Raw genomic sequence first — 27,177 nt, forward strand, 5'->3', positions numbered from 1 at the left:
TTGGGGGGATACTCCCACTGGGTTTAAATCTGGGACTCTCGGCCATTTGACCTTAGAACTGAAGAAGCTTCTCGGATGAGAGGTGAAACGTCTTCAAGCAACTTTAAGAAGTCCAGACGCTTTTCTTTCCAAGCTCCTTAGACTACAATGACCTGGATGACTGAGAACCTTCACAGACAAACACACTTTTTATTTTTTCCAGTATGACTCCCTACGACATGACAATGACACCACAAGTTTCACAATCTCACACATACGATATGTAGTATCTTACAATACTGGACATTAGGAGACTTTTTTACAGCTTGTAGAAGCCAACAATTCAGTTCGTTCTGCTCCAGTTATCTTGGTAAAGGCCAGTATTTCCTGGTATTTGTTCTCTTAATGTCTTTGTATTATCTGAGATCCCAATCTCAGTGAGACAAACGGGTAAAAGCCCACATCCGAGACTTATTTGTTTTTTCACACCCTGAAATCTGAGGCAACGTTTGATCGTGAATATCTCAAAGACTTTTAAAGAAAAGGCTGAAAATTTCACTTGTCTTTCTTACCATCAAAATAAATCAGAATCTATCATTTGGGACAGATAAAAGACCACTTACTTTCATGTTAATACTTTTATCATGAAATCCTTTGTCACAAAAATGAAGAAAGACACATTTTATTCAACCTTCACTGCATCCTTGAACCTCCTCCGAGGTCATCCTCTTTTCCTCCTGCCTGGCAACACCATCTTCATCATCCTTTGTCCAATATATCCACTCTCTCTCCTCCGTACATGTGTCACCCTGATATTTAACTAGCATCCAAATTAGACTACTGTAATTCCCTGTACTCGGGCCTCCCATCTTCCTCTATCCACCGGCTCCAGTTAGTTCAAAACGCAGCTGCGCGCCTCTTAACTGGTACTAGAAATTATGCCCACATCACACCAGTTTTAGCCAACCTACATTGGCTCCCTGTTGAATATCGCATCAATTTCAAAATTCTCTTGCTTACCTTTAAAATTTTAAACAATTTGACTCCCAGCTATCTATGCAAACTCCTCCATTTGTATATCCCTAATAAGGCACTTAGATCTTCTATGCTACTGATGCAACCGAGGTCTCGTCTGAAGTTTAGAGGTGATCGGGCCTTTCCTGTCGTAGCTCCCAGACTCTGGAATAACCTTTTGATTCAAACTAGTATGCTATTTCGTGGCTAGTTATGTGTTGTTGTTTTTTTTACTCATATTGTTCATATTGTTTCCTGCCCTCCTTTTAACTGTTTCTTTTATGCTGTCTTATGCTATTGCTCTGACCGACTGTGAAGCACTTTGGTCAACTTTGTTGTATTATTATGTGCTATAGAAATACATTTTGATTTGATTTGATCTGAAAGAATGTGCAAAAAAAGAAAAAAAATGGAGAAAAAGCTAATTAAAATCCAATAACTCTGGTGTCTCCCAGTGAGAATCTACGTTGAAGGTATTGTATATGTTTGTATATCGTCTGAGAGGAGTTGGGGTTTCTTGTCTGTGGAGTGTTGGGTGTGTTTTCAGATGGATGAAGACTCGAGTCCAGTTGGCTGGAAAACCTCCAGCAGTGAGTCAGCAGAGTTTGCGCTGCAGTTGCATTCCCACCTCGCCAACAAACCTTTTATTTCTGCGCCTCTGCTCGCTTCGTATTGACTGCAGTATCAGAGCTGCAGCCGCTGGCGGTCGTGTCTGCCTCAGACAGTCAGTGCCAGTGTGGGTGTGACCGCTGGGTGAGCCGGGCTATGCTCCGATGTCATCACACGGTCATTCTGCAGGCTGACATGTGACACACACGCACTCAGTGAGTGACACACACTGGGAGAGACACGGACAGGCCGACCATCAGCTGCTGTACAGAGGCAAGTAAAATGCTTTGAATCTGATTGCTTCCATAATGCGTGCAGTCACTGCTAGAGATCAACTGTATGAGGGTTTCACCCAAGTTGCTGATGTGTAGTCACCTCCCCAGGCTGCTGTGTGCAGTTATTAGACACTGTCAGCTTTGTTTTTGTTACAATCATCAGATTCTCATTTAAAGATGAAATGTCCTCAATTCATTTTGAGTTGGCTGTCTGCTCACAGCCGTATAGTGACCAAATCAGTTGTTGCAACTTTGCTGTCCATAAAAACAGCATCAACTTCTGTTTGTTTGGAAGTTTCACCATCACGCTGTGACTGCTTTTGACTGTAAAGATGCCTCTGTGGCCATTAAGTGCCATAAATGTTGACCATGCATTGACCGCGTTAATGGCTTCCATCATGACATTAGTGAGCGGTTACTTCCCCATCACATTAATCGGCTAATCAATCCACGGCCGGATTTACTGGGGTTGGGATTGTATTCTGAAGATTGCATAAATCAACAAATGTAAGATAATGTGCACGCAGGATTATGGGCGTCAGTGTTAAGGTTGTTGTTTCAGTCTTTGGCTTGGATGAAGTTAAGTTCTTAATGTCATGGTCCTGGGTGGCTGGGTCTGTGACCCAGTGTTTTGTGTTGTTTATTATTAATAGTCTTCTCTTTTGTGTTATTTAGAGTTCTTAGTCTATTGGTTTCTCTCTGTGTTCCATGTTTGCACTGTAACCCCTTGTCAAGTCCACGTCTGTATTATATTTCCTGTTTTACTTTGACAGTCTGCATCTTATGTTAATGTTTCTAGTTTTGCTTCCCTTGTCTCGTCCTGCCTAATTACTTTCAGCTGTGCTCTCCTCCTGTGTCTCATTCCCCTCGTTATCCCTCAGTGTAGCCCCGTGTTTCTCTTTATCAGTGTCACGATCTCCCTCATATATGTCTGTGTGTTCTGTTTGCCAAGCCTGCCAAGTTTAATTTAGTTTTTCCCCAGTGTTCAGCAATAAAGCTAACATTTTGAGTTTCAGCTTGGCCTCTGCATTTGAGTCTGGATTTTGGGACCTTTCATGCCTCCCTGCACACAGACCATGACACTTAACAGGGTCGTACTTTATTTTGGCCACATGTTAACTAGGCAAGCTTTCATAACTGGAAGATGTTCCCTTTCATCCACTCATATTGGTGTCACAGATTTTCTGCAAAAATAAATAAAACTTTTTTTTAATAGACTAATTATTTATTAGAAGGGTTGGAAGAAAGGTTAGATGCTAACTGTACCAAAACCCTAATCCTTGATCATTGCCAGTGTCATGGTAGATGTTAGGAGTTTAAAACCCTGCAACACAATAATTCATACAGGAAAACAGGGAAAAGCCCAAACTAAGCTGTGCCCTGCTTCTCTGCAGGTTTTAGACTTTTAAAAGCCATCCAGTGGGGTGGATTGGGTCTTTCAGTGAGCGAGTTCAGGCCCTAGGGCCACGTATTTAACTCACTCTCAGAAAAATTATGGTTCTTAAATGGTTCTTCAGATGTCTTCATGGTTCTTTAAAGAACCATCATACGTCAAAGAACCTTTTTATTTTGTAGATGGTTCTTTAGCTATTACAAATGGTTCTTTAAAGAACAAAAGGTTCTTCATCCTTAGCTATCTAAGTTTGATGGTGTAAAATGGCATAAATATTTATTCACTATAATTAAAGTGTGAATTATACTGTGTGTTTTGTTTGTGTGCATGTGTGTGCGAAGGGGGAGGGCGGGTTACCTGGCAATGACCCTTTAAGAGCAGATGGTAGGAAACTGAGTATTCAAATAAAAGTTAGAAATACTTGCTTAAAAATATACTGGTGGCAAGGGTGGGGGGGCAAAGCCTAAAGAACCCCCCCCCTCCTCCAATATTTACTTGTATTTTATAAAGTCAAATTATAAAATACAAATAAATAACAATTGCACACACTTACTTAGTTTTGACAAAGCACACTGTTTAGATAAATGATGCGAGTACTTGCTCGTCACTGAGCAATGTGTTGCTATGTGTTTCGAGCCAAATGACAGGGAGAGAGAGAGAGAGAGAGAGAGAGAGTGACGTTAGAACACGTCATACTATGGCAACGTCCCGGGAGCGGACGGAGGGGGTCAGTCGTTGGGATACGCATGCGCAGACAGATTGCGCGAGCGACGGGCCTTGAACTTTCTAAGGGAAAAACCACTTTCTCACGGCGGGTGGCAACGAAACGGATAACAGTCTTCAGTACCTGCTGGTCTTTGAAGCTCTGGAAAAGGTAAAACAGTTTCATTAAAACCTTTTTACTCTTTTGTTTTTTGTTACTCGTCATTGTAGCTTGCTGTTAATGTTGTGCTAACAATAACGGTTAGCTATGTTAGCCGCTGACGTTAACGCAATTTAGTATCGGTATACAGAACTGTTTTCCTAACAAAACCACTGTTATAATTAAGTGAAGGTGCTCCCAACTAATTTGAACCTTTGGCTTCTAAAATATGTGGTTCTATTGCGTGCTGCGTACATAACGTAATGTCAGCTAGACCGATATTAAAATTTATACTATTGTTAAAGTCACTAAAATGGCGCCTAAAGCCTGTTTTGACATGAGCTCTGTGTCTGCTCTAGAAACTCAGAAATTCAGTAGATATGAGCCGTACATTAAATACTCACATGAGCCTGTACTTTGAATTCTTCAAGAGCAATGCATAAGTGTTTTGAATGAATAGAAATGTGATACATGAGAAGGTCTATAGGTCTAGGACTAGTTGAAAATTATGCTCCGGTCATTAGATGTTTCCAAGATAATGTCCTTTTGTAATATAGTTAAATTTTCTTTGTACATTTATCCACCATCATACATTAAGCCAGACCTTCCCAAAGTGTGGGGCCCGCCCCCTAGGGGGGGCGCGGCATGAAAAGGGAAACAAAACAAAACAAAAAAAACAACAACGCTTGGACACTGCTAGCACGGGGCATCTACACAAACGCAAAGCAGGAGATGAAGCATCGCTGAATATGTTTCCAAACCAACTTCATACTAAGCCAAAGACTAGAAAATCTGGTGAAGCATATCTTCCCTTTGGTTTCACCTGCACAAGTGCCAAGGTAGGTCTCCCTGCATAATTGGTTTTCCCTTCGTTGGGAGCAGCGCTCGGCTCTCCAAATCACGGACAAACAGTATCCCATATTCTTGATTTTTAGTTCACAAACACTTGTTGTAACGACTAACTACTCCTGGCATTTTGGAGATGTTAGCTCTTTATACAGTAAAGTTACAGTGGGATACAAATAATATCAGGCTCATCCTGCCACAATTTGTTCCCCCGGTTCAAATCACGGACAAACAGTATCCCACAGTTGTTTATGTTTTTGAACCCATTTTGCAGAGGGATTTTTTGAAAAATGTATTGATAGCAATGTTGAACATTATTACACAGGAAAAAAAAAACAACTACATGTAAAATAATTACACCGTGATGCCTCTGCCTTTCTAAATGGAGGGACAGTAACTGCGTGTGTGTATGTAAGCGTGTAAAACCTGCAGATAGTCAGATTAACAGTATTTTGTCTCTATCTGCCATTCTGCAATTCATCTCATGTAAACAATAACGTGCACACAGCGTGACGTGAAAAAAGGCACATACCTTTGACGTTGCGTGACGAACTCTGTATTCCTTGTCCACACGTAAACGCAAAAAAGAAGTTTTAAAAAATCTCCGTTCTCGGTGATTCGAAACGCCGTTTACGTGTGGACGAAACAGCTGCGTTTTCAAAAATATCCGTGTAGGTGCGGACGGAGCGTAAAAGAGTTGGTAGTTTATTTTCTTACTACCTGTAATTTATTGCAGATTACTTGTATTTGCTTAATTGTTTACTAAATGTTTGAGGTGTGAAATAAACCGCAAAGGAGCAAAATATGGGTGTGTGTGGTTGGAGGATGTGTTTGTGCATGCGCGCGTGCACGCGCGGGGGGTGGGGGGCGCGAACATTTTTCTTGTAAAACAAGGGGGGCCCAGCAAAAAAAGTTTGGGAACCACTGCATTAAGCCAAGAAGAGGTCGTTATACTAACAAGAAGTATCAACGCTGGGCCAAAGTTCAGCACGTGGTTAAAGTTTGTAATCCAGCCAGGGTGTAAATATCACTCAGCAGCCAGTCGCAGAGATGAAGCAGGCAGCATCAACACAAAAATCTACTCTACCCGGCTTAAATCACAAGACCACCTCTGACCGAAAAGCTGTAGATTTTTCTTGTTTGCACAAATTAATTCAGATTCACTAATTCTGTTCACAGCTCCAACAAAATGAGGAAGAGGAGGGGGAGAAAAACAATTAGATTGAATAACAGTTGGATGGAAGTCGAGGACGAGGAGAGGGAAGCTTAGGATGAGGAGGAAGAGAAGCAGCAGGAGCATCTTTAGGGATCTCTATGATGTCATCGAGGTTTGTTTCATTAATATGGTCCTCTCACAAAGAAAGATGACTTGTTTTAGTTCACCTACTTCCTGTATTAAATAGTGATGTGCAAAACGTTGTGGAAAACCACAGAGCAGGCACGTATAGTGGATCTGCAGGTAAATGAACATCAAGTCTCTCAGACTAAAATCTGTATTATACTTTTAGTCTTAAGACCATATGTTGTATATTTATCACCCTTATGATAAAACCCATGTCAGCCATTGGTTTATGGACTTTGTATTTTGAAGCCTCAACATTTGCTTTATTGCTATGTGGGTTTTTGTGAGCCTTTTGGGACCATATTAGGATGAGGGATCAGAATCTGGAGTCGTGCACACTACTGTTTCATTTAGCGTGTATCCATAAGATTTGTACAGCAGATCCAAGTTGTGCCTTAAAAACAGGAAAGTTGTCTGCATAGAGGAGAACTTTAATAGCAGGCTTGTACAAAGTGAGGCTTTGTGCTCACATTTGCTGCAAACTCTCGTTTTAATTCTGTCACGCTGTTTTGATGCAGAATTCAGTTGAAATCAGGCAAGAACTGGACTTGTTTTATTTTATAACGTGTTCTTGTGAATTGATTGTGTATCGCATACATTTGATTTGACTTTCTGCGAGACAACAGTCACAACAGATTCTGTTGATCGTCCGCTGGTCAAAAAAGTTTTACAAATACCTCCACGTGATCAAGCCTGGATTTAGAAAAGAATAGCAAAAAAAATCTGCACCTCCTGCTTCACATGCAATTTGTGTTTGTGTGTTCAGAGGCAGTGGCGAGAGGGGAGACCTCGGCTCATCCAGCTGGAGAGCCTGACCAGGAGGATTCGAACATTAACTCGGCAGACTCGGCTGCTGGCATTGGCGAGGGAGTGCGGCCGCCGCTGGGATGACATGAACGCCAAACTGGAGTCCATAACAGGTCGACTGCAGGTATGCGAGTCAGACCTTCTGAGGAGGATTTCACTTTTCTCTCTTCTTTATGATTGACTCTTTTCTGTCTCTCTCTCTCAGCTCTTTGTCTCAAAGTGGGAGGGGTTTGAAGCACAAAGGGAGGAGCTTGGTTGGCTGATATGCATGTCCACCTGAGTGAGGTTGACCAGCTGAAAGGAAACACCTGTGAAAAACTGAAACAACTGCAGGTGTGGGGTTGTTTTGATATGACATATATTTGATATGATACATATGTCAGAGACATTGTCCTAAACTGGACTAACAAAGGACCATGAGTCCAACATGAAACTTGCCTTACACAACGCTGAAGTTCATTGATCATTTTAATCATAAACTTGTTGTTGAAATATTTTTACTGAACATGCAAACATCTGCTGATGAAAATTTGTTGATTTATTGGTCTGTTATGAAGCTATTACTATTTCTAATGTGTTTTTATCACTTTCTGATGTTTTATTAATTAAACAATACATGTATTAATTGTTGTGTTATCTATAGATATAGTATTTATATATATTTATTTATAGTACAGTAAAAATATTGAATTATTACTGTTTAAATGACTAATATGTGACATGTATTAGTAGTGATGTTGTGCTGAGGGTTAAAATGCCTTTTTGTCTTTTGGTATACTACGAAATGGCAATAAACCATTAATATATGTCTATGCTGTGCTCGTATTTATTTTACCCTACTCAAATTCAATTTATTTTGAAAGATTTAAAATGGTTCTTTAAAGAACCATTTTTAAAAAGGTTCATTGAAGGACCATTAAAGGTGCCCCAAAGAACCATCAAGAAATGGTTCTTTGGGGCACCTTTAATGGTCCTTCAATGAACCACTGAAAGAAATGGTTCTTCAAAGAACCACTGTTTGAAAGGTTCTTTGTGGCACCAAAAAAGGTTCTTCTATGGCATCAGTCTAAAGAACCACTTTTGGTTCCAGTTGGCACCTTTATTTTTCTGAGTGACCTGTCTTAGCAGTGGGACATGGATTCTGTGCTAATAAGCAAACTCTGTGGTAAGTGCACCTGACCAGTTTGGACTGACAAGAGGGTAGAAAAAAATGCAAATCAGAGTTCAGTGAGTGTATTAGTCAGCAGGTAGGCATCTATTATGATGGGTTTATTCTTGTTGTTGCACCAAAGAAATCTTAAAATATCCACCAAGATCTTGGCCTGATCAGTAACACTGCATACTTACACTGTTCATATGAAAGATAATCAAAACATTTTAATGTTGATAATGATGGTTTTCACACATTTTTATATCCTGACTCATCTCCATCAGTTTAGCTGTTTTCATTGTCGTGCTGTGCATTACTCTGCAAAACATCACAAGACCAGGGAAATTAAAACTGACTCAAATCCTATGCTGGTGTTAAATTTTTTTTATTTGTTTCCTGGGTTCCCACACAACCTTCCACCTATCATCTTTACCACAACAATGGGCCTGGAAGCCTGGAATGGGTGGACTTCAAAAATCACCAAAACATGTATTAGTATTTATTTTAATCGAAAAAGATTCTATGTACCATAAATGTTTTATGGTACATAAAAAAAAACAGCTGGGGTAAAAAAAAAGTGACCTGACGGTTAAAATCTTTTCTATACTTGGGTTTATAAAAAGGGCAGTATGTTTGCCAAATCCAATCTCTGTCTGTATCGTTATTATTTTATTTAATATTTAATTCCTTTAATTTGTTTTATATTTTTTTATTGGCCTGTAATTGGCATGCACTTCTGGGTTTTATCCTTTCTATTATTATCATATGGCTGACGTTTTGCTCACTTGCGTTGCTTTGCCACACTTTTATTTTCATTGGTGAAAGTGAAACTCTCTGGAAGGGAAAGCTGCTATGAATTCCACTGGAACCCGTGTTTGTCACAAACAGCAACCGCCAACGTACGGAGCAAGTCCTAGCACGATCTAATAATAATTTATGGCAGGCTGGTGTGCACATCAGCTGCTGTGATACTGAACATCATTAATTTCAGGGATTTAATAACCGCTGCTTGCAAAGTTCAGACGACAACAAGCTGCTAAGACAGAGCCAAGGGAAAGTAAACCAGACAGTTAAACAGTCTGTCTGCAAGGTTTTCCAATAAAGTCTGTAGCAGAACTTCAGAGGAAATCCAGTGACAGATGTGACAGCTTGGCTAGTATTCTTTTCACGATGTGGGTGTGTGATCATGTTCGATTTTGGCTCCAGAGTCACCTTCTTTATTGGGGACTACCACTTCATTGTCCTCCTGTCTTCTGCCTATTCAACATGGTTTCATAGCAAAAATGGTCACAAAAAGTGACCTATTTCTTCAATGCAATTTCAAAATAAGTGACAAATTATTTTTTGGATCTATTTTTAATTAATAATTTATTAAAATGATAAAAAACTGAACATTATGCAATGCAGCTAAGTTGTGTTTTGTCAAAAAGCAGAAGCAAAGAGCAGAAAACAGCTGGCAGGTTTAAAGCATTGTTTATTGATAAGTAGATAAGGAGTTAAGGACTGATTTTTATGGTTTAAAGGCAGTAGGTGGGGAAATTCAGCAGCATAACGGCCTAGTACATGGAAAGTCTGTTTGAGAGGATACAAGAAGATGAGGAAGATGTGATTCACATGAGAAAGCCAGCGGGTGTTTAACACTCTTACATGAGTTGGATGTGGTGTGCCGACAAGTTTCCAGATAAGCAAGTTTCCAGATGAACCTTCTCCTTCTGTGGAAGTTTGGAGCAGCTAGCTTGGAGACGTGAAAGCACACTGTGTTACCACAAAAGCGGCAGGTAACAGAGGTGGCCTAATTTTCGCCATATAACGGTGCAGAGAACTGCTACGACCTGCAACTTGTTGTACTCTACACTTGATTACCAGATAGAGGACAGGTGTTGGAAGGACTGCTTCAATGGAGAAATTCCAGGCAGGGGGTGGAGCAGGAGATAGAAGCCATCACTGCAACTCCGCCTGAGGCTCCAAAGCAAGGAAAAGGTTAAGAATCAAAAGAAAAGACTTCCAGACACCTGCCTCGTGACATAAATCAAATAATGCACTCCCTCTCTACTAGCTTTCCTCTTGGGTGTAGATTCACACTTCCTACAAGTTTATCCAGATCCAAGTTTTAGGCTTCACTGGAGTTTTTGAAATCGCTCTAGGTCTAATTAATCTCCCTGGACCAGTTTGCCTTGGGAGACTACCTGGGGTTATACAGTTCATCAGTTTGGGGTGTTTGTGGTGGCTTATCAGTTATTTAGAGTTTACACTTGATTGTAATGGATGTTTGAAGGTTTCCAGTCTTGCTGTAATCAAGACTGAAACTTAGTTAATGGTTCTTTTAATTAATTGAATACAGCACTGTTTCAGTTACAGTTAAATAAAGGTATAAAGGTTATATCTTTTCATAGTAAAAAACTAATTAGTAATTAATTAGTAAAAACGCTTATCATCTACACAGCACCATAATAAAAAAATTGTTTGCAGATTTCAGGAGGTCGAATGTAAAGTAACAGTTTATTGCCGGCACATCCAGCTGCCAGTACTTATTGTGCTTTAACTTCCAGAAGTTGCTCAAAAAAAATGGATCGCCCGTGATTTATCTCCCAAGAGATAGAGACCAGCTCTACCATCTCTGCAGCTTTAATGAGCTCAACACTTAAACCAGTTCTCCACATGCTGCGCTAAATACTTTTTATAATGTTAGAAAACCCAGTCTACCCAACAGACAAAGTCTCTCCAGCATGTCCTGAGTCGGGCCTGAGGACTCATACCAAGACACTTAGAAGGCATCCTGATCAAACTACCTTAAGTCTTGCGTTTTGATGTGGAGGAGGAACTGCTCTACTCTGACCGATCTCTTCCTATCTCTGAAGCTGAGCCCATCCTGCCTTCAGGGGAGGCTCATGTCTAGCACACGTACCTCACCCTCATGCTTTCAGTCTGTACCCACAGCACAGATGTGGAGTGTAAATCAACCAGTAAATCTAAAGCTTTGCTTCAACGCTCAGCTCTCCACCACAGCAGATCGTTAGAACGGGTTCGGCAGATGCTGCATCAATCAGTCACTCTTCCACTCAATCCTTCCCCGGACTGTGAACAAGACCTCCTGTGTCTCGTGCTGCTGTTCTGCAGCCTCGATGAGCCTCGATAAGGTTTCAAAATAAGAGCGACAGATTGTCCACAAGTAAAATCACAAGACGTCGTTGTCCTCTTAAACAAATTAAAGATACATTCTAAACTTCTTTGCAGAATATAGCTGTTAACATACCTGGGTGACTAACAGACATGGGCAGTAATGTGTAATCCGATTACTTTTTTCAAGTGATGAGTAAAGTAAGGGAATACTAAAGCAAAAAAGTAATTACATTACTGTTAGTTTCCCCTAAGCAGGCTCCGTTACTGCGTTATTAAGCCGTGATTTTGTTTGTGTCTCATGACAATGACATACGAGTGTGCAACATCCATGGCAGCAACAGACGTGTGTAGATCAACAATGGACAAATGGAGTGCTGGAGAGAGTGCGACCATGCAGTGTTTAAAGCGTGGAAGTTCAGACATTACTTTGAGTTTGATTCCTTAAAAAGTGACAAAAAGATTAGTGTAGGGGGCGCTTTGAGTGTACTGGGTATCAGGCCCGTGTTATGGGTCATCTGGTCCCTGTAGTGAGAGCCTGGTTTGCACTGCCAGCAGTAAATCCGATTCATTGAGGGTGGGCGTTGGACTCCAGTAGGCCTGTCCTGTCGCTGTACTTTATTATGTATTTGTTTACAGAAAGTTAAAGCAAAAAAAAAAAAAACCCAGGAAACTTAATGAAGCAGGACACCTGTCCATTTTTACACCCTGTGAAATAATAATATGTCAGTTTCAGCATCAAAAGAGCCAAGTAAGGTTGAATGATGAATAGATTTGCAACGTTCTATAAACATCAGTTGCAACTTTACCAGATGATGTTCTACTAATCAATTATGTGCCAGTTATTAAACATTATTAAATATAATTTACTGCAATTTATTATTTTTTTACCAGTTAATAACGATGGTTATTACAATTTGTCACCATTGTTAAAGACATGCTGAAGCCGAACAGTCAGACCATCAAACAGCATCAGGAGAGGCTGTGATCAGACAGGAAGCTTTTGTTTCTCAGTCAAAGTGAAGAACAGAGAGAGGAGCTCAAAAGGTCCAAGGAGCGCAGCGTCATGCATGTTGCTATGGACGCGTCCAATGGCATGGCAGGCTAATTTACAAAAGGAAGGTAACGCTGTGATGTGAGTGCTGAGGCACTGTTTTCCTTATAAAGCACCAGCTGATAAAAATGGTAATCTCAGGCGGGTTTAAATTGCAGGATAAAGACTCTGTAATAACAGATCTTAATGTTGTTTCTAAAATGAAGGTTTTATTACTGGTGAAGTGACTGTTTATTTGAAGCCAAGTACAAGTATTTTAATGAAGTTATTTGTTTCTTTAGTTTCTTTGCAACACTGAGACTGCTCAGACTGACACCTCCTCACATGTAATCACATCATCAGGACCCACTGTGCTTCATTGGTCACTGAGCAGATATGAAGTTTTCCAGGAGTGAATTATAACCCAAACCACCATCTTCATAAAATAACACCAAGTGGTTTTTAGTGTCTATTTTCATTCATGAGTCACTTTATTAGATACACCTGTTAAGCTGAATGTTAATGCAAATATATAATCAGTCAATGACATGGCAGCAACTCATCATATAAAAAATGGTGAAGATGAGCTGCTGACATTCAAATTGAGCATCAGAATGGGGAAGAAATGTGATTTAAAGGTTTTTGGATATTGTTGGTCAGCTGGTCTGAGTATTTCAGAAACAGCTGAGATCTCTAGGGTTACAGAAAATGGTCAGAAAGAAAAATAGAAAACCTTGTTGATGTCAGAGATCAGATGAGAATGACCACACAGCAAGCAGAAGAGCTTCTCTGAAAGCACAGTAGCAGAGCAGATGGGCTACAACAGGAGAAGACCACCCAATGCACCATTTCGTTAGCTAAAAACAGGAAACTAGGACTACAATTCCCATAATGCTTATCAAACTGGACAACTAAAGCCTGGAAGAACTTATGAGTCTCAGTTTGTGCTGTGACATTTGGATAGTAGGGTCAAAATTTGGTGGAAACAACAACAAGAAAGGGCGGAGCCATCCTGCCTCTATCAAAAAAGCTGCTGCTGACCATGTCCACCAGTCAACCTTTCTACTTATCTTTTGGCAGTTGTTTCCAGCAGCATAAGGTAGTGTTTTTCTACTCAGTTTGAGCTCTCAACGGCCTTTCTTGCTACAAGTACCTCATTCACGCATTCACACATTTATACAAGTGCTTTTTTTTTATGCCTAAATGCTGATGAATGCATCATTCACCATCAAAAACTATCAGTTACTATTTATTCCATAGGAGTCTTTTTGTTTCTCTGAAAACAAAGGCTTAGTACTGAGTGGCTCGGGTGTGTAGAGCTCACAGGGTCAAACATTTACTGTAAAACACGGTTGACATGACCGTGCAATTAAAGTGTTTTTCTGTGGCATTCAGAGGAGCAGCATTATGGCATTATCCACAGCACAGCCCATGAAGCTTTTATCCCTTTGTGTTGGTCTCCATAGTTACTCTGTTAAAGACTCAACTGACAGTCAGCTGTCTTTTGTGTTAGTCGCTGGCCTCTCTGGCCTCCACTCACACTCTGATTTCTTTTCTCCTCTGCGTCCACAGTGGAGCAGTCACATTTTTTCCTCATCAGGCTGTTTTTCTCTATCTCAGATGGAGATGTCGACAGCCGGTCCGGGGATGTCGAGTCACCAGCAGCGCTCCATGAAGAGAAGGCGGTGGGGAGGTCTGAGGCAGCAGTGGAAACTTCTGGGCCTGTTTGAGATTGACCAACAGCATGAGTTCTACAGCCTGACCTGCATGATGAAGGAGGGCTTGGCTGCAGCCATCCAGAACACCATCGATAACGCACCCGCAGTGAGTAGCTGTCAGGAAACAGTGCAGCCACTTACACATATTAAAAAGCCGCCTGCTTTGTAGTGAAGTGGAGGCAGTTAGCAAAATAAGCTGAAAGGTGTCACTAACACATATACTAACAGTTACCATAGAGTAGTTGTGGGCGTTTTGAAAGGAGCCCATTTAGGTCTTGGGCACATGAATTTTACCTGTCATAAGTTTATGTTTTTGAAACTAGAGATCATAAAAAAGAGGGTTTGAGCTGACTGATAAATGGAAAATACTACATTCTCAAACAACTTCAGTAGTCCTTTTTTCCTCTAAATGGGACATTCAATTATAAACTCATTAGGAAAGTGATACTGAGGTCATAAATCAAGTGACTTCAATACAATCAGACTTTAAAAAAAAAAGAAGCTTGCGTCTCTCCCCATTAAAAATCACACACTCTTACTAGGGGTGCAACGATACTGGTATCGATATTGAACCGTTCGATACAGTGCTTTCGGTTCGGTACGCATGTGTATCAAACAATACAAAATTTTTAATTTATTTTATCAACTTTTCTTCTGACGATGCTGTCTGTGTTGAGCGCTCAGTGGATCTGCGTTCGACTACTATGCCTAGGCTGCACTGTCGAGCACAGATCCACTGAGCGCAGTGCAAGCTAGCAAGACAGAAGCTAAGCTCGTTGCAACATGGCAAATTGAACCTCCCCCACCCTCATTCAGATCTGGCCTTTGGAACTATTTTGGTCTTCATGTGAAGTATGACCCTGAAGGTAAGCGCGTCATGGACAAAAGTAAAACAGTATGTCGGATGTGCCAAGCAATGCTCAATTACATGGGTGGGAACTAGTGCCTTAGCGCAGTTTGCTCGTTAACGTGTTGACGCCGTCCAGCCCCACGCACGGGGCGATCCGCGGTAGCTCGTTAACGGAGATTTGCCGTGTTGTGGCGTTAACGTCATTTCAGATTAACGCTGACAGCACTAGTGGGACCACAATGAATATGACTGCACATTTACTCCGACATCATCCTAGTGCAAAGACAAGTGGAAGCAGACAAAAACAACAAGCACGCATGCTACAAACTTTACCCGAGTCATTTAGACAGCCGTTAGCACATGATTCTCCTTATGGGGACCTGATATGTTTAATATGCTGCTGAGAGTATACCCCAGAAGAAGCGTATAGAATAGCTTTTATTTTGGAAAGAGCCATTTCTCTGTAATAAACTCTCTTTTCCAAAGATGAGTGATTTCTCCATCAGATATTTTTTTTTATTACTTTGTCGTTTCAGCAACATTAAATTTAAAAACTGTACTTTTGAGTTAAAATATATATTTATAATTTTAATAAATGACAAATTAAAAAAGCATGAACATTTTTTTGTATCGAAAAAATATCGAACCGTGACACCAAAGTATCGAACCGAACCGAACCGTGAATTTTGTGTATCGTTGCACCCCTAACTCTTACGTACTAAAACATTAGCTTTACTTTTGTATATGAAAGATGAACAATAAAGCCTTTATGGCTGTTGTCATGTTACATGTCATGTGTCATGTTGTCAGTAACCAAAATTAGATGGTGAGTAGAGAGTAACCATATGGCTACATCACACAGACAAAGATACCTGTTAACTGGTGCTGAGTAAACTCCAAATAAAGATAAAATGAATATCAATAAAATTTTACTCATTTGCCTTATTACTTGTTGGATAAGACAAAGTGGTCCAGTTCTAGGATTTCAATTAAGTAAGGTGAAGCCTAGCAGCTACAGTCACCTTTGTCACATCCACCTCTGAGTCAAAGAGGCTGCACCTCTAAAATTGTGAACTTAATATAATCCTTAATGTTGCGGCTCCTCCAACCTACGGCCGCGGCAGGCTAAACATGAGGACACAGATGACTCGCAACAATAGACGCATACAATACGCTTCTGAAACATTTGCTCCTTTTATTTCACATGCAACTGTCCAATATACAAATCAGCACATGGTATTAACTATTAAACAAATGCACAGAATGCACAAACAAATAACTGCAACTCACAAATAACTGCGCTAATTACAATGCCAACTCACAACTTGGCCTATGGCATCAACCAGTGCACAAATATACCTAAACCATCAAGTTACAGTCTTGATACATCAAAATCATTCAAGCTGCACTCAAGCTGCGCTAAAGCTGCGGTCAACAGAAGGTTTTGCCTCATGCTCACCCTACCTTTCTGCTCATCAACATCAGGTGCTGTGAACAGGTGAGTGCAACCACATTTATCATCTACCACACCCATGAGACACGCCCCACACCCGTGCACCAATACAGTGAGTCCATTTAAACCAACCCACTTAGTCAAAAAAGAGCAACTCATATGGCTCCTACACTTAATAACATTTGGACTGGTGAGTTGTTGTACAGTTATTATAAGGGAAAAATGAGCTACAGGGACCAAAATCGTTCTTTATAACAGGCTGTAACATCTTTATTTCTGCTCTAAAGCTGCAAAGGTTCATATTTTAACAGTTTTTTCCTTTTGAAGCCTCTAGTGGACATCAGAGGAACTGCAGTTTGTGGTACGTCCATGTTAGCTCAGATTTCTGCTTGGTTTTGTGTTAGTAGCAGTAGTAGCAGAGTTAGTGAATCCTTGGCAGTATATTACTTTTTGTTTACCTTCCATAAATTAAAAAATAAAAGCAGATTACCAAACTGAAAATTCTCTCGTTATATTGCATTAGTGAGGCCTGATTATCCTTGTTGTCTTTTGTCTTGTCTGTTTAGTTTCATGTGAATGAGCCATAACCCCCCCCCCCCCCCCAACCACCAAAAAAGCCTTATTATCCATTTATATTATGCAGTTCTTCCAAAAAAAATGTGCTGCCTGTGTAAATGTATTGTATTACAAGTTGGTATTACATTAAAGTACCACCGAACTGTGACACTGGACTGTTGACACAATCTTCAGAGTGCCAACAAAAAGTCATGAGAGAGTGAATGAAAGCTGTTGCATAATATTTCTACATCGTCAACTATAATGTGTCACATGGCGTAATCAGACTACAAAGGTCATCTGTAATGGCATCTACAGCGACACCACAGCTGTGAAGGCATTGATTATTGGATTACTGCACAGAACCTGTGAGCTGCAAAAATCACAGCTTCACGCTCATTCCAAAGTGAGGAATGAGGGCTGAGGAATTTCACTGTGCAGATTCACACAAAAAACTAGTTCAGAAAAAAATAATTAACAGTTTAAAGAAAATATTTATGTGTAGCTCAACGGGTGGTGCAATGGTGTAATGGTGTTCTTGGTAATAGCCGAAACAAGGCCAGGCATTGTTGTTAATGTAGGGACACCAGAGCTACAGTGACTGAACAGCTTGTCTAAACCGAGAGACAGATGAAACCGCTTTCAAAAATATAAAATATAATATGATGAATGCTTACATAGCTGAAAAATATAAATGAATATTTTGTTGAAGTTTAGCTGATTAACATGGGCTAAAAACGGTTAGACTTTGAATATAAAAGGTCATTTTTGTAATTACCCTCTGCAAACCTGTACTATAACTTCCACCACAGGAGGGCAGTATTGTAAAACCGAGATCTGAAATCTAAGAAAATGTAATATTGTTGAGACTGAGGTGATGAAGTGTTACCTGAAAGCAAGAGGGTTAATGGTTTGACTGTCTTGCTTGGTACATGTGTTCTTTTGGTTTTCCAGCTTCTCAAAGAATTGCTCAATAATGCACAGAAAGTTCAAGAAAATCGAAAACTTGTTTCCACTCTGAGGTTGAGTGAGAGAAGCTGACACTTACACTGACACTTACATAGTGTCTCACCAATTCTGGGAAAAGGCGGATTTTGGAAACAAGCAAAAGGTTAAATACAAGGGAGGTTTAAATAAGTAGAAGAAAGAGGATGTAACTGATTCTAAATAAACGGAAAGAAAGACAGGGAGTGTGGATGATGAAATCCTCTTTTCTCTGATTCTTAGAATGACCAAAGTTTTAAAAATGAATCATGTTTTAATCAGTTTGACTCGAAATGAATGAGTCAGACCATAAAGTTGTAAGAAAGTGTTTACAGAGGTCAGGGCTGATGGTTCCTTGGACTTCTGTAGGACAGGAAGTCGTTTTTTGAATTTGTCCCTGGTGGCCTTTAAAAAGAATGCAAGTTTAAAGCATTTCTGCATTTCCTTTACTTTTCAGACCTAGAAGCTAGGTCCATCTTTTATATTGTTTATGATTCCAGTGAGTATTTCCTCACTGACACACTCAAACTGAGACTGGCAGAGTGGATGCTGTCATGAGTCACTGGGCCTTCTTACTGTATGAAGTCATGTTGCTTGTTTCTTTGCATTTTGTTGATCAATTTAGTCATTCTGAAAGGTTCTTTACTATGTGTACACACTACATTTTCCAATGGCTACCTTTTATTAAATGCACTGGAAGGTCAGTTTCCTAAATATTAATTCAACAGAGTTCGTTTTTCATGTGCTGCAGTTTGAGGCCACAGAGAAACGCTTACAAATTATAAAGTAATATTTTCCTATGTTCCTGCTCCCTCACTCAACAATCCTTTTTTTCTTTTTTTCATTCCCTTCATGTTGAAGTCAAAGTCATGGTTGCAATACTATCATCAGCATATAGCTGATTATATTATATCACTTTTGGAAAAAAACAAACAAACTTCAGACATTACTTAAAAAGTAAAAACTCGATTAAAAATTTTATCTAATTAATAAGAGGTGTTGTAAATAATTAATCTCTAAAATCTAATTAAATTAAAATCAAAAATGTTTTTTTAATTTAAAAGGGTTTTAGTATGCGACAGAATAAATAATAGTCATAGACATGAATATAGTAAACTCAAGCTCTTTTAATTTCTGCGGAAAAAATTAATAAAAAGCATTTAAACTGCATTTCAATTCAAAACAGAGAAACAAAAATAAGATCCCTGGCCAAAATTGGGCAGACTTAAAAATAAAGTCCTATTTGAAGTACCTTAAGTACATTTTCAAAATGGCATTGTCTTTAAATAATAATAATAAAAATGTCATAAAGTACATAAAGTGCAGTTTTTCTTCTTTAAAAAACTAAGGCAGAAACATAAAAGTTTATTTGACCAGGTTCACCTTTAAACTCTGAGTAACCGTAGCCAAAATTATTTTGTACATTAGGCTAAAACAGTGTGATCATTGAACGTTTTAGTGCAAAAAATAACAAACCCATTGGACTCACAATACCTGCATGCTTATTTATTGTCCGTCTCTTTCAGCCAGTTACTTAGACAAACTAGCCTGTTCACATAGGTAGAAGTGGCAGGACTCATCAAATACTGCTCAACTGGACAACCAAAGCAGCTGTGGTGGATTCTGCTCTGTACAAACTCAGGGCCCTGTTACACAGGGCTTCATCATCTGAATCAGGTTCCGAGGACAATGAAGAGAGGAGGCTCTTTGTCTTTGCTGGCTCCTTTGTGGTGGCATCTTTACACTGTTCCTGCAGCAGGGCCTCAAGGCTAGTCCAAACCTCTTCTCGCTCTCCCCTTGCAAGACACAAATCCTTAAAGCATGTGTCAAGCACAGTAGCTAACTTGAACAACTGATGGTTGAGTGTAGCTACATGTGGGGCTAGGTCCTTTGTGAAGGCAGTCTTAAATTTCACCATGTAGTTTGAATCATCATCAGAGACCTCCATGGTGTGATGCAGGTGGCAGAAAGCAGGTAAAACCACTGAACATGAGACATATGTTTCACCTCCACGAAGCTCAGTCACAAACCTGTAGTAGACTGTTCAAGAAAGTAATTATTAATCTACACAATAACTGAACTATAAAGCTTTTTGAAGAAACAGTAACAATAAGTTAAAAAATAGTTTTATTTACCTGCATGGCTCAAAGACAGTTGCCAGCTTTGGAGTTTTACCAGCTCTGATGGAGTTAAAATGACTAGCTTGTGCTTTTGTTTGTCTAGCGCAACAAAAACAGCCTCTTGATTCTTTAGTAGATGTGAAACCATATCCAGCGTTGAATTCCACTGTGTGGAAACATCCTGTATGAGTGGCTTTTTCTGTTGCCTCAGGCTTGTTTGCTCATGTGTAGTTCCTCCATACTAGCAGGGTTGTCTGTAAGGCATCTAAACCAGAAATAAAGAATTTTACTAGAAATAGTCTTTCAGCACAGCAGTTCGAAAGTTGGATCACCTGACGCTAACTGTTGCACATTTTCTCACCCCCTATCTTCTACCACTGATAGTGGTCTACAGTCCAGAGCAATTAATTTTGCAAGAGAATCTGTAAGTTTGTCCGATGTTGACTTACTAATTTTGGTCCAGTCATTTCATCAAGTTTGGGCTACCAACACCTTTTGTTACTACGAATGTGTTTAGGACAAATTAGCTGTTAGCTACCACTAACAGCTTTCACAGTTTCTGTGCTCGCTGCAACATGTTTTGCATTTAGATGCTGCCATAAGGTTGAAGTGCTTTGGTGGTATGCAAACTCCTTTTTGCACAATTTGCACAAAACCTCTCTTTTATCAAATCTTCCATCGGGTAGTGTTTTGAAATGAAATTTGCCTCTGATCAGTCCTAGCAACGCACTTTCTTCTGATTCTTTGTAGGTCTGATTTGTGCATCAGTGTAATTGGTATACCAGGAGATCATGCAATGACAAACTTTCCCCTTTGCTTGGAATGCAAAGTGTGATTAGATGCGTTATTTTTTTTAACGTGCTATTTTTTTTCAATTAATTAATCGCAAACAAAGCGTTAAATTCCCACCCCTATTAAAAAGCCTGTACTTGACCCACCTGTCTTAGGTAATTATAGACCTTAAAATTTGTAATTGTACTTGTAAAACAGCAGACTGGTCATCTGCAGAGGAATGGCTGTTCCAGACAAATGTATTAAAATTACAAAAATAAAAGAAACAATAAAATAAGTAAATTTGTCTAATGTACATAGTCATACCAAAGACAAAAACAAGTTCCCAGTGATGATTTCACAAAAACATTTGTACGTCTTTTGAAGTCAATTGAAATCAACTGAATGAGCTTCAAATCCTTCTTTAATGTCTTCTTTCCAAGCTCAGTACAAACTGATGGAACGGTGAATGTCCTGAGACCGCAGTCTATGAGTAAAATGTTTGTGTAACATGTACTCTGATGAATAAGAGGGCATTGAAGTTATTTTACTCAGCCCTGAAAATCTTATCTTAATGACCTTATAGTACTGTATCACCCCATTAGAGCACTTTGCTCCCAGACTGCAGGCTTACTTGTGCAATATGAATACATTTAATTGAATTGAACTGAGTTTACAGGTTGCAGAGCAACCATGTTACAGATGTGTTTAGTAAGTCTTCATCTGTTATTGTTTTATTTTTAGCTCACTTTCAGTATTTCAAGTCATTTCATGGAAACAGTAAACACAGAAACATATGATCTCTGAAATTATAGAAATTTCCATCTACAGTCAACAATTTTTTAGCAGTTCCTGTAAGTTCCAGTCTTTGTGGGTCATGGTTTCTGTTAGCTGTCCTCTTATATTAGTCGATGACTCAAAGAAGGAAAGGATCTTCCCACCGTATCCGATTAGCTTACAGTAGGTGCCTACTCATCTCAGTTGTAGTGCCTCACCAAAATGAGTCTCTCCATCTAATGATATTTTCGGTTGCGGTTGATTTAACATAGCAACTGCAAACTGGTCTCCCAGTTAGGAGCCCGGTTTGAGTAGAGTTCTTTTTTTCTCCTCTTGTCCCTGATATGTGTACTTTCATAGTTTTTTGGGGGTGCGGCCACAACTGCACCCTGCCCCCCCTCGGACACAAGCATTTCACTGCACATTGTACTTGTATGACTGTGTATGTGACAAATAAAATTTGAACTTGAACTTGAAAACATTAATTAGCAGTTACCTGTCAAGGGTTAGGGTAGGGTTAATGTTTTGTTTTAACCACACATTAAACAGGCATATTTTTGGAAATTAAAAACAGTTCTGAACTCAAACTATTCAGAGGTGGAGACTTCTTGGTCAATTGGTTGGTTAATATGATACCTCACTATAGCTCTTCTAAAGTAATTAATGGCTTTAGTGAGAACTGTCTCTGTGTAGGTTCTCATCCACTTAAAACTAGAGAGGGTGTCTGTCTCCCAAACCAGAAGCTGCTTCCACAGAAGCAGGGGCCTGAAAGCTGAAGGCTCTGCCTCCCATTCTACTCTTAAATATTCTAGGAATATTTAACAGCCTCCAGTCCTAGAGCGAATTGTTCTCAGACTGCATTATAAGGTCATTAAGATATGACAGAGCCAGATTAGTCAAGATTTTGCATATGAGGAAAAGGATTTTCTGTGCACCACAAACTGAAAGAATGTCCTGCAATTTGAGCACTTTGGGCCAGACAGGGTAGATTGGGGTTAGTAGGACCGACTGAAAAACTAAGTGAATGACTTTTAAGTGTGCGGTTGTACGTCAATATATGGTTCTACAAAAATGTTTGAATAAACATGGTAAACATGGTGTTTAGCAGTGTTGGGGAGTAACGGAATACATGTACCAGCATTACGTATTTAAAATACAAAATATGAGTAACTGTAACTGTTAAAAAGGTGGTATTCAAGATACAGTTACTTTGTTGAAGCCGGTGGAAACCCAAACAAAACACGCATTAAGAGGCTCTAATGTCTGTGTCTCAATCTCGCAGCTCATGTCACCTCTACTTGCAGCCCGCATAATGACGTGATGAAATATTTTTTAAAAATGATTGTTCAAAAAATTATTTAATATGAAGGCAATAGGCAGTGTTACAGGCATAGCCCTAAAGAATGTAGCCTCATGGGCAGTGTAGCCCAGTTGTAAGTAAACTATTAAGACTCAACTGTACACTGTGTTCCTGTTTTCCTCCAAAACAATAAGTTCCGTTGGAGCAGCCTTTCAACGCCTCTCTCTGTCTCTCGCTAGCAAAGTTGACCCAGACAACAAAGTAAAGCTAGTTTTCGGCTACGAGCCCGACACGGAACCCGATTACGGTGTATATTTTAGGACATCCAATTGAATTTAGGATTCATTTTAAACTCCTTTTATTGGTTTTTAAATGGTCTGGCACCTGCATATTTGTCTGATTTGCTGAAGCCCTATGTCCCCACTCGTTCACTCCGGTCAACTGAGCAGCTGTTGCTCTCAGTCCCCAAATCATGGCTGACACTGAGAGGAGACCGAGCATTCTCTATTGTGGCTCCAAAGCTTTGGAATAATCTTCCTCTTCACATTAGGCAATCGACATCAGTGCTGGTTTTTAAATCCAGATTGAAAACGCATTTTTATTCGCTGGCCTATGACTCAGTGGTTAACTCACTTGTAAAGAGGTCCCTTTACTACGGTTCGGAGCCGCTGACCTGTTTTATATACGCGTGGAAAAGTTTTCTATACGAGATCGCTGCAAAAAGTGCAGCCTTACCCTAATGTCAACCCTACTGGACACGATCAAGTCCAAATAAACACATACAGACCAGCTGGACAAACTCCTAAGCATACTTGAACATTCTCAAGAGGATGAAGAGCGGGTCCAGTGTTCCTCAACCAGGACCAAAACCACATTATTTCTTCTGCATCCAAGCTTTGACTAATACACACACTCTCCTTTCCAGTACCCTGGAACAGACTTTCCCAGAGCAGACTCTCGTGTCCCCCTTTTTAAAGATGGGAACCGCCAGTCTGATCGGCTAATCCAGAGGTGCAGCCCCAGATCTCTGAGCAATGCTGCAGAGGAATGGCAACCAAGTCAGCTCTATAACATCCAGGGGTTTAAGAAGCTCAGGGCAAATCTTGATTGCATTTTTTCTGGTAGTGTTAGTGTTTCTGCTTTATTTCATGAGACATTTTTTGAGTCTTTCATTCCTGTTTTTACTTTATGATTACCCACCCCTGTTGCACCCCTTACCCACCCCTGTTGCTTGTCACGTGCTTCATGATGTTGTGATGTGGACATTTATGTGCTCTTTGTGCAGAGGAGTTGTTTTGTTTTCTGTTCTGAGTAGAGGTCTCTTTTTTTCCCCCTCCTCATCTTGCCCATTGTATTGTACATTTCAGTGTTTTTCCATAATACTACTGGTCTCCAACTTGTGTCCCCATGTGATGTCTGTGTTGTGTATGTAAGGTCGGGGGAGTCCCATTTCGCTGCAGGGCAACTTGCATGTGACAAATAAAGGCTTTCTTGACTTGACTTCTTCTTGACTTCTAGTGGTGAACTTCAGGTTTGCATTCTGAGTTTTGGTTCCTGTCTTCGTTTTTATTAGCTATATCAGTGTCTCTCGTTGTGTCAGCATCTCTTCCTTCCTCTGTCTCATCTGTTTGTCTTTATCTTTTTCCATTGTTTTCTAGTTTCTGTCTGTTACTCTCTATGAGCTCCTGCTGTTTTTGGATTTCTGTTTGTCGTTTTGGGCTTTGTCACCTAAAAAAACACGGTCCATTGTTTGTTCTACATTCTGCTCCCCAAATTTGAGTGAGATCAGGGAAGTGAAGAGTCTGCTGCTAATGTGTTACCCAAGTACACTTTTATATACTGATCGACAAGACTGGAGAGAACACATTTTGACTGGCTCAGGTTAGAGTAATGGTTGAAGTTGGGTGCATCACCAATGACTATTTAGATTGCTCAGAGTGTTTTTGTGAAACTGCAAGTTGATGACCTTCAGATGAGGTGTTGTACATTTATTTTTCCTTTACAGGTTTATCTTAAAAGTTTTTCCATTTGGTTGTTCGGTAATGTCCGTAAAAAGTATGAACGTTACTGAACTCTTACCTAGGATGGGTAGCCAATGAGCTGCAGATGTTCCACGGGCAAAGTTACATAACTTTATGATCACACATTGTGTATGTTTGATGTGGAACATTCGCCCTGTTATTCATTTCTTTTTAGGCCAGAACAAGTCCAGTAAGTAAAATACACACAAATCAAGCTCTGACAGTGATGACAGGAGTTTTGCATACAGAGAACATCTCATCAAAGCAAAAATATTAATCCAGAGGTGCTGGAGGGTTGTCCTGGTTTGTAGATTCACAGTTACAGGTGTGGAATACTGCCTCCAGTACATATTTGGCACAAAAATGTAAAAACGCTGGTCCAGTCTGCTGAATATAAAGTGCTCTTTTTTTCAGATTTTGAAAGGCTTGTGTTTTGTTTTTGGTTTTGTGGTGAGTGCCTGTCTCATACTCTTAAAGCCTGTAAGTGAGATCTAAAATGGTAGGTTAAACAAATGGCAGTGATTTTCCTTCCTCATGTGAAAGTGTGTAAATAACACACCCAAAACTCAACAAAACCTTAAACCACAGAGAGCTCTGCAGTGCCCGCTGTGATGCAGCCATTTGCTGCTGCTTCACCCTAATCCCATTTAAACACAGTATGCTGGCTCAGCAGGTAGAAGTGTGGCAGCTCTGTTTGTGTTTCATCCACAGGGTCTCATGACATCATTTTGTTTTTGTAGCCCTTTGGTACAGACAAGTCTCACATGATACAGGTGTAAATGTGAGCTAAAACAGGCTGGTGTTTAGTTAGGGTCATTGGTGATCTGCTGGCGGTATTACAAGAATTTGTAATACAGACATTCTAAATAAACACATATTCAAAAACTAGTAGATTTTCCTTTCAAATAGACTCGCTAATACAAAACAAACAGGCTAGTAGGGGGACAGACAGCAGGGTGTGTGGTGCATAGTCTATTTAAAGCTGTGTGAGTACGATTAATTGCATCCTGACAATAACTGAATGAGATTATCGAAGGAGTACAAATACCAAGGCTCTTGTCAATGTTAGTGTATGCAATAAGAATTTTCCTTCAACCACGGTTTGACGGCTCCGAGCTGTTCCCAGACCTGATCATAGGATGCTGGCTCACGGCATGACTGCCATGAAAGCAGCCTGCAGAACCTGAGGTGGGGGGCTGCTTAAATGGTAGTCAGCATGTCCAAAAACAAACACATACAAATGTAACATAAATAAATAAAAATAGTAATAATGATATCTAAACCACTTGAATATTTTAACTTTAAGCTAATGTATACTAACTAACTTATATTTTATCCATCTTTAACAGTTGCCACACAAAGAAGGATTATAAAAGTAAAAAGATGAATCTAAATACTGACTGCACGAGTTTGAAATCACAGTTTTGTTAGGGCCGTATCATTACTACTGTACACACATAACTTTTAATAGGTCCATTTTGTCAGTTGTCCTGTTTTTCTGTGTGACTTGCTTTTGTTTCTTTTTATGCTTTAGAATGAACTGACAGATGAAGATTTCAGGTTGGAGGTCACTCAGATCCATAAGGTAGGAAGGATCCTGTGTGTTTCTCTGACAGCACTCAGATGTATTACTGTGCAAAAGGCTTCCCTGTTTGATTTCTGTTTGTGTGTAGGACTTCACAATGGAGACGTTTGCAGGGCCTGTGTTTGCCACGCTGCGTGGATCTTTAGGAATGACTGAGCAGGAGTATCAGCAGTCACTCTGCTCTGAAAATTGCTACCTTCAGTTCATCAGCAACTCCAAGAGCAAAGCAGACTTCTTCCTCACGTGAGTTACAACAAATTGGCTGATCATCTGCCAAAATGTACAAGTCTGATAAAGACAGATAAATCTAGCCAGGCCTGCAATAATAAGTAATAAACTTTACACACAGATGTGCCCAGTTAAGTAAATGCTGCTTAAAGGGGACTGATTATGCTTTTCATCAGTCAGTTATTTATGTTTTCCAATTACTTTTGAGTCTATGAAATTGTAGTAAAAATGCTTTAGTTCCACACATTTTTATCTTTTTGGAAATAAGTGTTTCAGTGCTTAAGTATGAAAGCTGAAAGTCTGCATTTGAACTGCATTGGTGTTGTTCTGTTTGAAATTCACTGTGGTGATGTCTCTGTCCAAATATTTATGGACCTAACTGTATATA

The 27,177-nt window shown here is 39.8% G+C and overlaps 1 protein-coding gene across 1 annotated transcript in view; it reads left to right on the forward strand.

The window, feature by feature from the left end:
* Nucleotides 1-1,768: 1,768 nt before the first annotated feature.
* Nucleotides 1,769-27,177, forward strand: part of pip5kl1 (phosphatidylinositol-4-phosphate 5-kinase-like 1) — a 44,651-nt gene continuing 19,242 nt past the window's right edge. Inside the window, exons 1-4 of the mRNA XM_063465367.1 lie at nucleotides 1,769-1,875; nucleotides 14,048-14,251; nucleotides 26,511-26,561; nucleotides 26,650-26,804. Coding sequence (XP_063321437.1) covers nucleotides 14,048-14,251; nucleotides 26,511-26,561; nucleotides 26,650-26,804 — 410 coding nt within the window. The 5' untranslated portion in view covers nucleotides 1,769-1,875. The remainder of the gene's footprint in view (nucleotides 1,876-14,047; nucleotides 14,252-26,510; nucleotides 26,562-26,649; nucleotides 26,805-27,177) is intronic.

This window comes from Pelmatolapia mariae, linkage group LG20, assembly GCF_036321145.2.
Source record: "Pelmatolapia mariae isolate MD_Pm_ZW linkage group LG20, Pm_UMD_F_2, whole genome shotgun sequence".
Taxonomy (NCBI): domain Eukaryota; kingdom Metazoa; phylum Chordata; class Actinopteri; order Cichliformes; family Cichlidae; genus Pelmatolapia; species Pelmatolapia mariae.